Source organism: Colletotrichum navitas (assembly GCF_030913465.1).
Source record: "Colletotrichum navitas strain CBS 125086 chromosome Unknown LY79scaffold_18, whole genome shotgun sequence".
Classification (NCBI taxonomy): domain Eukaryota; kingdom Fungi; phylum Ascomycota; class Sordariomycetes; order Glomerellales; family Glomerellaceae; genus Colletotrichum; species Colletotrichum navitas.
The window spans coordinates 152,747-164,965 of NW_026850564.1; the positions used below are offsets into that span (position 1 = coordinate 152,747).

Consider the following 12,219-nt stretch of genomic DNA (forward strand, 5'->3'; position numbering starts at 1 on the left):
TGCTCGGATAGATTGCAATCGCACGCACGCACGCACGCGCGCGAGCAGGAGGCACACTCTCCTTCCCGTGGTCGCTGCTGTCCGCGGCACAATGCAAAAGAAAGTTGCGACGACGTAGGGTCCTCCAGGGCAGTCGGCGCACCGTGTGCGTATTCTGGTTTTGCACTGCCGGTGTCCCCACTGTTTTGTGCTTGGAGTCTGCGACAGCTTGCAGGGGCCACGTTCGAAGCCGTCGCATATATGCTAAGCCCTGGAAGCATTCATACCGAATCACCCGCTCTCTTCAAAACCCTTCCACGCTTGACAATCGACAACAATGTGCTACCAACTTTTGGCATGCGGCAGCTAAGCCGTGTGGCCGCTTCCTCGACTTGACGTCGCAAAGTTGAGAGTGGGGTGATGCTGCTGCTGCTGCTGCTGCTGCTGCTGCTGCGGTGCGCCTGTGCGCCTTTGCAATAAATAGACAAAAACTGCCATCGAGTGCATGCTGGAGGCAGAGAGGGAATGCGCCGAAGCCAGTCAGATTGCCGCGCTGGCCGCCCAGCCGCTGTCCTAGGTGTCTTCTGCGATCTTGTACCTAGGGGCATTTGGTCGTCCCATCTAGCGCAGCGCGCAGCTTGCGTGGCGGGCGATGGATAGGGGGGGTGGGAAGGGAGATACCTAGATGCTGTGCTCATCATGCAGAAATATTAAAATGTTTGCGCACAACCCAGCCGGACCCTGGCGGACCGGACCCCTCGTTCGCCCGCCGTCACGCCATTCGAGATATGTATCTCCCCCGACGTTGAGCGAGTCGCAATCTATCTCATCATCAAAATAAACAAAGCAGATGCTTCAGGCGCATCGCGTTGCGCTCATGCGACTGGCCAGAACCGCTGGTCTGCAGCATGGGTCTACCTATGCTGGTCGCATGCTGTTGGGCCAGGCGCGTACGTCCAACTCCGTCGCAATCGCCGCCACTGGAGGACATCGGTGTCGGCAAAAAAGAATACAGTGCACAGCCAACGCCGAGAGAGCGTCCGGGTACACGGAAACTCTTTTTTTCGCTGAGTCGCAATGCTACGATGCGATGCCTGTGCCTGGAGGGACGAAGGGTACCTCCGGGCTCCGCCGGCAGTGCAGCGGAGATGCTGTGACGATGTCACCACGTGACTTCGCGATAGGTTGGCGAGTCGCCAGCGGCGCGTTGGTTGGCCTCGGCCTTTCTTGGTTGGTTAGCAGATTGCGGAGCTTTGGGGTCAATTCTGAGGCTTGAAGCTGACATTTTGTTTCGCAAGGCTTTTCTGCTTCTTTCAAATGGTGTCTCGTCGGGTCTCGATATGTTTTGTCGGTGGTGGCATGGAGCGCTGTCATTTGGTCGTCTTTTGGGAGACGCGACGAAGGAACCAAGGCCAAAATCATTTTCCATTTATGGACTAGTGCCCCACAGGGCAGCCTCGTCCACCATGACGAACCGAGTGCATGCATGCATGCCGAGGATCATCCGACGCCGCCCCCCATCGTCGCTATCGGCTGGCACGCTTGCTTGCCCGCTTTTGCGGCGCAATCTTTACAATCCGGTATTTGGGGTCTTCGATCGACTGTGCAGCGCGGCCCCCTTTTCCTCATATATTGGCCTCTATGCATTGGCCGAGAGTTAATGCACGCACTCATTGCTAATTGGTTTTCTACGTGTGTGTGTAGGAATACCCCTCGGCCACACTTTCATTTCCCAGCCGAGTCGCGCTGCCCTCGGCGTTTGCAGGCAAACCCCTACCAAGCATTCTCCGGCGTGAGGAAAATGTGGTGCTCCGATCCGGAGCTACACGCGCCAACCCCGAAAGCCGCGAGCACCATCACCAATTCGCATACTGAGCTTCGTGGGTAACATGTGATTTTGGCACCGAGCTGACGAAGACACTTCCTAAACGCTATTATGTACATCATTGAGGATCGAGGCGGTCAAGATGTGCGACATCTGTGGTGCGGAAGCCAATGCGTCCCTACATACCTAGGTAATTACCTCCTCCCCGGCAAGTACCTCGTAGAAAGTGGGGCATCTGGTCAAACCCCCGATTTCCTCGTCACGTGCGACGTCCAGGCGGGAGCGGAAGTGATCTCGGGGACCTGTTCTAATCATGCCGATACAAGTAAAAGGAGTTTGGAGATTTTTCCAGCTGGGGCAAAGCTCGATTTTTCTCGGTTCAATTCTCGGGAAGAACCCGACGCCTTCACCATGAAGCGGTAACTGAGAAGGCTGGTGCCGATTGCCTGCCATGAACCGTAAAATACTGTCCTTGACGGCACAAAGCAATTTGATGAATAGTGGAGGACGTGTTGATAAAAGCCTACAGTAATTATTTGGAACAATGTGGTTGTGGTTACGTCGTGTTCCCTGTCAGCGACCATCTTGCAGCACAAACGGGACCTTCGCAGAGGACAACTGGGTTGCGATGGTCTTGCGAACATTCGTCTGGCATATCGAGACGAAGCTCGAGGGCCTAACGGAATACAATATGCATCGCTGAGTACAACTGCGTGGGTGCATCTAAGCTCATCCACGACGCTCTCGGTGAAGGTGAAGCGACCACCAGTACCTTTAGGTCAAGCGTACCTGCTTGAATGGACATGGGCGAAACAAGCCATGACATCGACTCGGGATATTCTTCTGGTGGCATACGCTCGAGAGTAGGTGAGACGCATCGTGAGTGCATCAAGCAAAGGAAGTGTGACGTTGCGGAAAACTTAAGCGCTGCGTTCTTTCAGTCATGTTTCGCAGTCGCCACTGTCACCAGTTGATGATTTGCATAAAGAGCCAAAAATTCATTACCATGGCTAAAATAAACGCCTGGACATGGGGCAGCTAAGCATCATATACGGATACTACGCAGAGCTCGGAAGCCTTGGCAAAAAAACGTTCGCAAGAATGATGATCAGAGAGCAGTTCGCGGGGCCAGTTGGCGAATGCAATACGGTGGTCAAATCTGGATGCTGTAGCGAGAAACGGTGGAACGGCTATTACGATGTGTGTGTGTTTCGGACTTGTCCTCATAGGAAAAGGAGACCAGAGCTGAAAGAGGTGATAATGACACCAGGGGGAGGCTTGACTTGCAGAGACTTGGCCACACGACACGGAGACAACGCCAGTTGAATCTCTTTTGTCCTGCGGCGCTATGGCGTTCTATCCACGAGTCGCCCGACGTCTCTAGAGGTCAACGTAGACTGGCTGTCTTTGTTCCCCCGAGCGGGAAGGGAGCAGAAACAAGCTACTGGACAACGTCCCGGAGATTGTCAGCACGATTGACAAAGAGGGACTGGAAAGAAAGCCGTTAACAAAGATGAGTCGGAGAAAAACAAAGGGGTGGTAAGGGGATTGAAATGTTTAGATCGTATTTTGCTGGATGTTCTATTATCGTAGGACTGGAAGCCAAGCGAGAGATATCTGACGCAAACAATGAAAGGCAACAACAACAACAATAACAACTGACTTGTGGTTGTCCAGGGCAGGATGATATCAGTGAAACGCTGACTGACCGAATACTCATGCCTTGCTTTCGCAGCACGTTGCTTAATCAAACTTCCCCGGATTCGCTCATGCGCGTCGTTGCGCAGAGACATGGGCAGCCCAAAACATTGAATCGGAGACCAGCTAGACCACCCACTCTGTTGGGAGAAAAGTGATATCACCTGGTCCTCGCTCTGTGGTGATGATGCTTGATGTGGCTTATCTCCGCCCATTAACCGGACAACAAGAGCTCCACTGGATCTGACCAATCCCGTGGCGCGTTGGTGGCGCGTTTTACGGTACGTCCCCACGTATTCCGGCCCGCATTGTTTACATACTATGGCTGGAAAACAAACAGCTTCACATTTCTGATCCTGGGTCGCTCCAACTTGACCAGGCCGTTTTTGGTCATAACCCGCCCTCCGCACCGCTGCGGCAGTCACCACCACCACCACCACCACCACCAAACAGCAGCTTTTTCGGCTGAGACCTTTTTTTCCTTCCTATCCAAGAGCTGTTTTCTGGCCCTCTACCCGCAACCCCCTTTCCCTACCCTCTGGCTCGTTGTCGAGGCAGCCTGGTACCGGTTCTTGTCCTCTGCCAATCCCAGAGATAAACCGGCCTTTCCCTTCTTTTATATCCCTACCATCGCAATCTCCCGTTCCTCGTCCATCCCTTCCCTCCTCCGATCAACCGTGCCCGAGCCTGAACGGCAGCAATTGGGGACCAGACGGCCTTTCACAACACAACACAACACAACACAACACAACACAGGATAATCCAGGGAACCACCGGTCTTTACATGCTATCCCGACGCGCCATTATTCACTCCTACACATCTTCATTCACCGCGCCTTCATAATTTTTCATTGCCCTGCGAGATCGCCTTTGCAAGCAGACCCACGCAGCAGTGCCAGCTATCGCAAGGCCAGCAGCAGTCGCCATGGACGCTAGAGTAAGTCATTGCAATGCCTACATCCCGCCTCCCTCGCAACGGCTGCGCCCAGCTCTCTAGCCTAAATGGCGCGACTCCTCTGATCTCTTGACTGACGTCCCACAAACAGCCCCAGCGTCTCAAAGTCCACATCGGTGGCAACGAGAATGCCATCCCTTCGAAGCACGATTCCCTTCATCAGCAACACAAGTCAACAGGCAACATCATGTCTCGCAACGGCGGTGGTCTGCAGGCCGCTGCTAAACGGACCGCATTCGGCGATGTCAGCAACGTGACAAAAAATCTCGCTGCTCTGCCTACCGACCAGCTGCCTAACAAGGGCAAGGGCGCCGCAGACTTTGCCTACAACAAGGAGAACGCCGTAAACGGCAAGGATGGCTTCTCACGACCTGCTCAGCGGGTTCCAGCGCTGAGCGGCAAGAATGGACCTGTGACCACAGAATGGAAGCAGCCGAGAACCTCGGTCCGCAATGATTCACAGACGACGGTGACGCAGAACAAGCAGGTTGCAAAGAGAGCATCCACGGCTCAGCTTTATGAGTCTCGCCCGTCCAAGAGTAAATACGTTGCTCAGGATCCAGTTGTGCCCGCGGCCTCGAGCAAGCAACCTCGCCATCACAAGTCTCAGCCTCAGCTTAAGAAGGAGCCTGCAGCGCATGTTCTGCGACGTACGCAAAGCAAGTTGTCCACTGTACCGACAAACTCGGCCACTGCCGCCGAGACGTGGAAGCCGATGGATGATGTGACGGAAGCCGCCTACGAGGACGCTGTCGAGCACATTGGTGACGAGCAGTACAACGGTCCTTATCACAGACGCTCACTGGACTTGGCAGACGAAGACAATGACCTGCAGAAGGCCATTGCCCTCCCTGAAGGAAATGCCGAGAAGCAAGCTATGGAGCAGCTTGCGGAATCAGTGGGTGCTCCAACCATGTCTGAGCCAGAGGAATACTGGGACGAGGAAGAAGAGGAGGAGCTTTACGACGACCCGGGATACACGACTGCTCACTCATACCGGTCCCGAGGCGATCTCACCACTGGCGGCGCAACCACTGTGCTCGCGCCTAAGATTACCGACAAGGTCGAGCAAGAGTTGGAGACCGCCCGTGCCATTGTCGAGAGTACCCGTACCCAAGAGGAGGTCGACGACGAGGTCTGGGATGTCTGCATGGTTGCAGAGTACGGAGAAGATATTTTCGAGTACATGAGGGAGCTCGAGGTTTGTTTGCCCAGAAACCCGCGCAGCAAAGGCCAAGCTAACCGAAACGCGTTCAGATGAGAATGTTGCCCGATCCTCACTACATGGACCACCAGGCCGAGATACAGTGGTCCATGCGCTCCGTCTTGATGGATTGGCTTGTTCAGGTCCATCACCGATTCGGTCTGCTGCCAGAGACCCTGTTCCTGACGGTCAACTACATCGATCGCTTTCTTTCATACAAGGTTGTGTCGATTGGAAAGCTCCAGCTTGTTGGTGCTACCGCATTGCTCGTAGCCTCCAAGTACGAAGAGATCAACTGCCCATCGTTGCAGGAGATCGTTTTCATGGTGGACAATGGCTACAAGGTGGACGAGATCCTCAAGGCGGAGCGGTTCATGCTCAGCATGTTGAGCTTCGAGCTGGGTTTCCCTGGACCGATGAGCTTCCTGCGCCGCGTCAGCAAGGCGGACGATTATGATCTCGAGACGCGCACGTTGGCAAAGTATTTCCTGGAGGTGACCATCATGGATGAGCGTTTCGTTGCAAGCCCGCCCAGCTTCCTTGCCGCAGCTGCGCACTGCTTGTCTCGCCTGATCCTGAAGAAGGGAGACTGGGTAAGCCTGTTGCCTTGTCCGTGTTCCGACGCAGTGCTAACACAATCTAGACTCCTGCGCATGTCCATTACTCTGGATACACATGGGGCCAGCTAAGGAACCTGGTTACCATGATCCTCGAGTGCTGCCACTCCCCGCGCAAGCATCATCTTGCCGTCTTCGAAAAGTACTCGGACAAGCGGTACAAGCGCGCTGCCGAGTATGTCCAAACCGAAATCAGCAAGGGCTTCACACTTCCGTACCGCCACTCCACCGGCCGGGCCTCCGCCCTCGACTTTGGCGAGCTTGATGGCAACATCAACCAGCCTCACCATGTCAAGGCGATGGTCGAGCTCCAGGGCTAGTGGGACAATCGTGCTCGACCAACGGCTGCGCACCATGCAGGAGACTTCGCAAATATGCGCCAACACGGTGCCCGGCTCGATGCGACGCCAGTTCTCCTTTCCTAGAGATGATTGGCTGTGACGTCAAGTTTCACTTGGGCAGCTGTTATAATACGACGATCGCAAGTACGGGCGGGCAAACAGGCCAGCCTACGGATGCAACGACTGACTAATTAATGGCTTGCAACACTTTCTTGAGCAATGTTTTGGACCGTCCCGGCGGTCCGTTGACGACACTGGACGACTTGATGATACCATGACTGGTTTTCTATCCAGCCTTTCATTTTCATTTTGGTTGGCCCCCGTCGATTTGTCTTTTTTCTTCGTCTTTTTTTTTTTTTTTCACTTCTTCTTTTTGCGCGGCCAGCATTTTCGGCGTTGGAGGATGGCCTAGCGGGCAAGGCGAGGCATACAGGCAAGGAACGTGGCTTTCGGGAGCAACATACCAGAACCCAAACCAAAAGCAAGTGCAATATGTGGACGGTTGTGGCATAGAAGAACAGGCACAGACTAGGATTAAGTGCCTGAGGGCGTGGGCGGTTTAGGACAAGGCATTGCTTGTGTATGAGTTATAGTTCTTCTTTTGCAAAGAGATTTGCATTTACTATGTATTGTTACAGTTCGGCTAGAGGATTAGCCGACATGATGACGATGTCGGCGTCACGGTAGTTGGAAGAACGCAATGAATAATATCTTGAGCACTCATTACTTGGTTGTCAGACGAAGTGTTTTTGCTCCTGAAGATCGTTGATCCAAACTCAAAGCTGTTTCTCGTGCCTATTGAGTTGACGCATGTTATCGGACGAAGCTCCTCCCGGACTGACCTCGAAGCTGTCAGCAGCTCTGCAAGCTCCACATCCATGCCTGGTTCAGGTGGCTGATTCTCCATGGGGCACTGACGCCATGGGTCACCGGCCCTCTTATTGGCCCACAGCTCCTCTTCGGAGCCGAGATGTGCCTGGCCTGGACAGGTCCCCTTTGCTTCGCTCTCCAGTGGATCAATTGCTGTGAGGCCACATTGCTGATTCGCACCTATTCTGCCTCCCGTTGCTGAATCGCCCACGCACACTTTGTTTTTCCGTTGCCTCCTGCGTCCAAACCTGACACCTTAGCAGAGAGACGATCTGAATCGGATTGGATCAGCCCTCCCCTCCTCCTTGATCCCCATCTCCATCTCCTCTCCCACACTCGACTCTGTGTCCCCTTCATCCTCTCTCCCCCCTTTCCCTTCCATCCATTGGCTGCGATTGCTGAATTGGTCACGTCGCACTCGATCCCATCTTCCCGTCGCCGCTATAATGGTTTATCTCAAGTCTTCGCTCCTGGCTCTGCTGGCCCTCCCCCTCTGTGGCGCGTTCGCGGCCGCGGAGGCTCCAGTAAGTGCTGTCCACAATACACGGAGCTCTGTGTCAATGGGATTCTGACCCGCAGCAGGTTGACGCCGGTGCTACTGCGCCGACTCTCAAGGCCGACATCGAGACTACCTTTCCTGACGCCGACATTTTTGGTCTCAAGATCGTCAACGGCCACCCCACAAAGGCCTTCATCGAGTTCACAAACAATGAGGATGCGCCGATTCAGGTTGCCATGGTTGGTGGCACCTTGTCCAGCACCAAGGAGCTTGCCGAGGATGCTCTTCCTAGCGACAACATTATCCGCAACCTGACTGCTGCGCGTTACGACTTGACCATCGAGGCTGGCGATAAGAAGACTGTCCCCTACTCCTTCGCCCTTGACGCCAACCCACAGGATGTTCTGCTTCAGCTTATCGCTGTTGTCAGCAATGCCAAGGGCGACGCCTTCCAGGTCCAGGCATACAACTCCACGGCCTCTATTGTCGAGCCTCCCACCAGCATCTTCGACCCCCAGATGTATGTTGAGACGCCCATGCACCGCCCCGAAACGACCACGTGATAGACGGACTGACAATGCTCTTAGTATCTTCCTCTACCTCTTTCTCTCTGGTGTCTTTGCTGGCACTCTCTACTTCGTCTACAAGACGTGGATCGAGGCCCTGTTCCCCCAGGCCAAGAAGGCCAAGTCCTCCAAGAAGGCGCGCACCGTTAGTGTCACTGTGCCTCTGGCCGACTCTGATGCTACTGGCGAGGCCACCTCCACGGGCAAGGGCTACGATGAGAGCTGGATCCCTGATCACCACATTAACCGCCCCGTCGCCAAGCGCGTCAAGAGCGGTGCCAGTGGCAAGCTCAGGAAGAGTGCCGAGTAGGATGACAGCACCATTACGAGGCGAACCACACAACGTACTAGGCGCGCGTAGACAAAACGCGCCCACACGGGTACAAATTGGCAACTTGAGAGCACTAGGCGAGCATTAAGAAAGCTTGCGGGATGTGTACGGTTAATTCTTGGGGGGTCCGGATTACAAAAGTAGTGTACAATACTTGCATACAAGGCATGAAGCCGATGCCAAACAATTGCTCTAAAAGCCACAGGGACTTTGCTGTTATCTAGGTTTTGGCGAAGATCTTCTCCATGTGAACTTGGTTGTTCGCGAGAGATTCATCAACGCCACTCGCCAGTTGATACTCCACGATATTCGCTATGTTGTTCATGTGCGGTCCCCCACCCTAGAGCTCTACCAATTGACTTGTACATTAGGCAGGATGGGAGAGGCGGAAAGAAGAAAAGAATTGGGTTCGATCGTTGGGGGGAAAAGCAAGCAGCACTGATACAATGGTCTGATGTGCATTGTGTATCCATGTTTCACGGAGTTGATCTGACCTGCTCCTCCTTGCATGAATGGCAGTATCAGCAATTCAGCAATGAACACGGTAAGTGCCGTATCACACTAGGATGCTCTGCTCAATCAAAATTCCGTAACGTGAAGACTGCTGCTATCCGTACTAGCCCAAGAAACTTGAAGAGACAGCAGGGAATTGCTGTTGTTTCTTAGCGACAGCAATTGGAACAAGCTGACATAACTGGCTAGCCACAGAATGAATGGGTGAGCTCTCCAGAAGCAATGGGCAGCTCCGCCCCCCCCTCCCCCCCCCCTGCCCGACGCGAAGCTTCCCCTGGTGCAGACCACCACAATAACGCGCAAACGCGCTTTCCTGCCACGGGTTTTCTGCGCTAAACACATTGCACCTACCTTAATTCCACCGGTTTGGTGTCCCATCTCTCTGCCTTGTCTTGTCCTTCTCTCCTGCGACCCCGATCTCCCTATTCACCCCAAAACACCATTGCTGCTTTCTCGGCAGTACTGGAATAGAAAAGTTAGCTTGAAAGTGTTCCTCTTCATTCTCTTGAATATCTTTGATTATTTTACGCGCTCCCTCCACACATAACCACACCGACGACAATGGCGCCAACCACTCCCGAAGAGGAACCCAAGAAACGCGGTCGCGGCAGACCCCCCAAAGCCGATGGTCAAAAGAAGGCCGCTTACGTTCCCACGGGACGCCCTCGTGGCCGTCCCAAAGGTAGCGGAGGCGTGAAAAAGGCTGTCGCCCCCAAGCCCAGCGCCGGCACCGGCAGAGGACGCGGCCGACCCAGAAAGAGCGACGTCGCCGATGCGACTGCCTCGACTGTTACGCCCAAGAAGAGTACGCCTGCCAAATCCACCGGTCGCCCCCGCGGTCGCCCTCGCAAATCAGACGCGTCCACCGCCGCGCCTACGCCCACTACAGCGTCAGCCAAGAAGAGCAAGGGGAGGAAGAGCGATGTCTCGACGAAGGAGTCCTCTCCCTCTGATTCCTCATCCGCCTCTGAAGAGGAAGGTTAGCGCACCCCTGCTCCTACAGCCTGGCGTCGTTGTTTGGCTGTCACAAAGGCTGAAAGAGCGCTTACTGAACTTGTTAAGACCTGGCCTTGAAAGATGTCGCGAAGTCGCCCTCTGACGCCGCCGACTCCACCGAAGAGGTTCGTCGCTGGTTTCCCGCGAAAGTGATGCGAGGATTGTTCGGCTGACCGCGATTCCCTTCTTATCAACAGTAAACGCGACAAACGAAAGAAGGAAATATTTGCTACTACATCATGTGTGATGGGTGGGGTCTTGGTATTCGGGCATGACGGATATTTCGTTGAAAACACAAAAGGTTTACTACATGAAAGCGCTGGGGTCTCGCTTCCGCAACGGCTCATTAAAAGATGTTGGCGTCGGCGACGATCATGTCGTCCAAGATCCAGCCAGCAGTCCGGCAGACACACAACGCTTCGGTCGTCCTTAATTTACCATGATTTTTTTCTTTTCCTTTTCCTGAATACAAGACTAATATTCTCAACCTTGTCTGCTTGCGCTGTCTTCATGCGAAACATGGACTTTGCACATAGCCATATTGTTCTAGGTGTTGCATGCGTCGTATTATCTCTGGCTACCTCCCAGGAACCAGACCGTTGCGCCTCGAATATTGATTGTTATTCCCCTTTCCAATGGACAAACTCAACCGTCAGGTGCTCTTTGAGCTTCGCAAACTGATTCCCAAAGTTCTCTTTGCATTTCCAGCAAACGAGATCCCTCTTCATGAGATACCCCTCGCGCGCAGGGTGGCGCCTGGGGTCTTCGGCCGCCAGTGGAAAGTCGGCGACGTCGATCAGGAACGGGGTGTTGAAGGAGTTATAGTGCTTGCGGTGCTTCAAACACTCCGAGTACATGTCCCGCGAGAGCACATGGACGTGCAGGTGGTTCATGCTGGGATGCGCATGTATCCCCGTGATGATCTCGGCGTGCCAGTCACGGCCCTTGGGTAGCTCTCCGCCCTCCTGTTCAACACGCCCGTCCAGCACGGCTTCCCGCGCCTCGTCCGCCCTGCTCCCTTTGCCGAACCGCCGCTGAAGCTCCTTGGCCACGAGGTCCTTGAGCTTCAGCACCTCCTGCTGCACCGACGCGAGGAAATCGATGTCCTCAAACGCTTCAAACGGGTGAAGGAGGTTATGCTTCGGAGACCGAGGCAGCAGCAGCGTGTGTACGCTGGACTTGGGGTAGAGGTCGTTGATGGCGACGAAGTCGTCATTGTGGTATATGACACGCGAGGCGGGGAAGGAAGACGGGTTCTCGATGTATGCGCCGAGGCCGTCGCGGCTTCGGGAGGGCTTGTTGCGGGAGGACTTGGACGGTGCGGGGCCGGGTTCGGGCTTGCGCTTTCGGGTCATGAGCTCTGCGACTTGGAGGCGCATGGATTAGAACGCGTGCTCCGCACGGATCTGGGCCCGGAATACACTTACAAGCGTTTCGCGGGGCAAGAGGCGTTGGAGCGGTCCCTTGGATCTCGTCCTGGGTGATGGCATCCTCTTGGTCAGAGTCTTCTTGTGCCATCGCTACTGTTGGGTTGCTGGAAGACGCAGGCGTTGTCGATGTCAGGAGAGCCGGCTGCGCATATCATGTCGGCTGTGGCTCTAGTCTCCCATAATAAACTTGGATATTTAGGTCGATGGGAGGCGATTGCTGTGGTAGTTCGTGACGCACGTCGGGAAGCTTGTCTTGACCCACGGGGGCTTTTTTCCCCTCCTTCCTACCTACCTAGGTGCCAGCGACACGGGGGAAGCTTCAAGGGGGCCTTTTACCCACAGCGGGGTAGCTGCAGAAACCACAATGCGCCCCGGCCATGCTATCCACGACTTAA

The 12,219-nt window shown here is 54.6% G+C and overlaps 5 protein-coding genes across 5 annotated transcripts; 4 read left to right on the forward strand and 1 right to left on the reverse strand.

Moving 5' to 3' along the window:
• Window positions 1-829: 829 nt before the first annotated feature.
• Window positions 830-1,854, forward strand: LY79DRAFT_578361 (uncharacterized protein; the record flags this gene model as incomplete). The annotated part of the gene is made up of 3 exons (XM_060559947.1): window positions 830-929; window positions 1,164-1,213; window positions 1,684-1,854. 3 exons carry the CDS (start codon window positions 830-832, stop codon window positions 1,852-1,854), a joined length of 321 nt encoding a protein of 106 aa, XP_060415880.1.
• A 2,076-nt stretch (window positions 1,855-3,930) lies between these two features.
• On the forward strand, window positions 3,931-6,966 carry LY79DRAFT_702323 (cyclin domain-containing protein). The gene is made up of 4 exons (XM_060564940.1): window positions 3,931-4,439; window positions 4,549-5,658; window positions 5,715-6,254; window positions 6,305-6,966. Exons 1-4 carry the CDS (start codon window positions 4,428-4,430, stop codon window positions 6,596-6,598), a joined length of 1,956 nt encoding a protein of 651 aa, XP_060415881.1. The 5' UTR covers window positions 3,931-4,427; the 3' UTR covers window positions 6,599-6,966.
• A 969-nt stretch (window positions 6,967-7,935) lies between these two features.
• LY79DRAFT_512075 (signal sequence receptor alpha chain) lies at window positions 7,936-8,864 on the forward strand (the record flags this gene model as incomplete). The annotated part of the gene is made up of 3 exons (XM_060554329.1): window positions 7,936-8,013; window positions 8,072-8,508; window positions 8,576-8,864. 3 exons carry the CDS (start codon window positions 7,936-7,938, stop codon window positions 8,862-8,864), a joined length of 804 nt encoding a protein of 267 aa, XP_060415882.1.
• A 1,004-nt stretch (window positions 8,865-9,868) lies between these two features.
• On the forward strand, window positions 9,869-10,791 carry LY79DRAFT_124551 (AT hook domain-containing protein). Its single transcript, XM_060550798.1, has 2 exons — window positions 9,869-10,377; window positions 10,461-10,791. Exons 1-2 carry the CDS (start codon window positions 9,960-9,962, stop codon window positions 10,565-10,567), a joined length of 525 nt encoding a protein of 174 aa, XP_060415883.1. The 5' UTR covers window positions 9,869-9,959; the 3' UTR covers window positions 10,568-10,791.
• A 223-nt stretch (window positions 10,792-11,014) lies between these two features.
• On the reverse strand, window positions 11,015-12,162 carry LY79DRAFT_702325 (HIT domain-containing protein; the record flags this gene model as incomplete). The annotated part of the gene is made up of 2 exons (XM_060564941.1): window positions 11,822-12,162; window positions 11,015-11,760 (listed from the first exon to the last, which is right to left on the reverse strand). Exons 1-2 carry the CDS (start codon window positions 11,910-11,912, stop codon window positions 11,015-11,017), a joined length of 837 nt encoding a protein of 278 aa, XP_060415884.1. The 5' UTR covers window positions 11,913-12,162.
• Window positions 12,163-12,219: the final 57 nt, after the last annotated feature.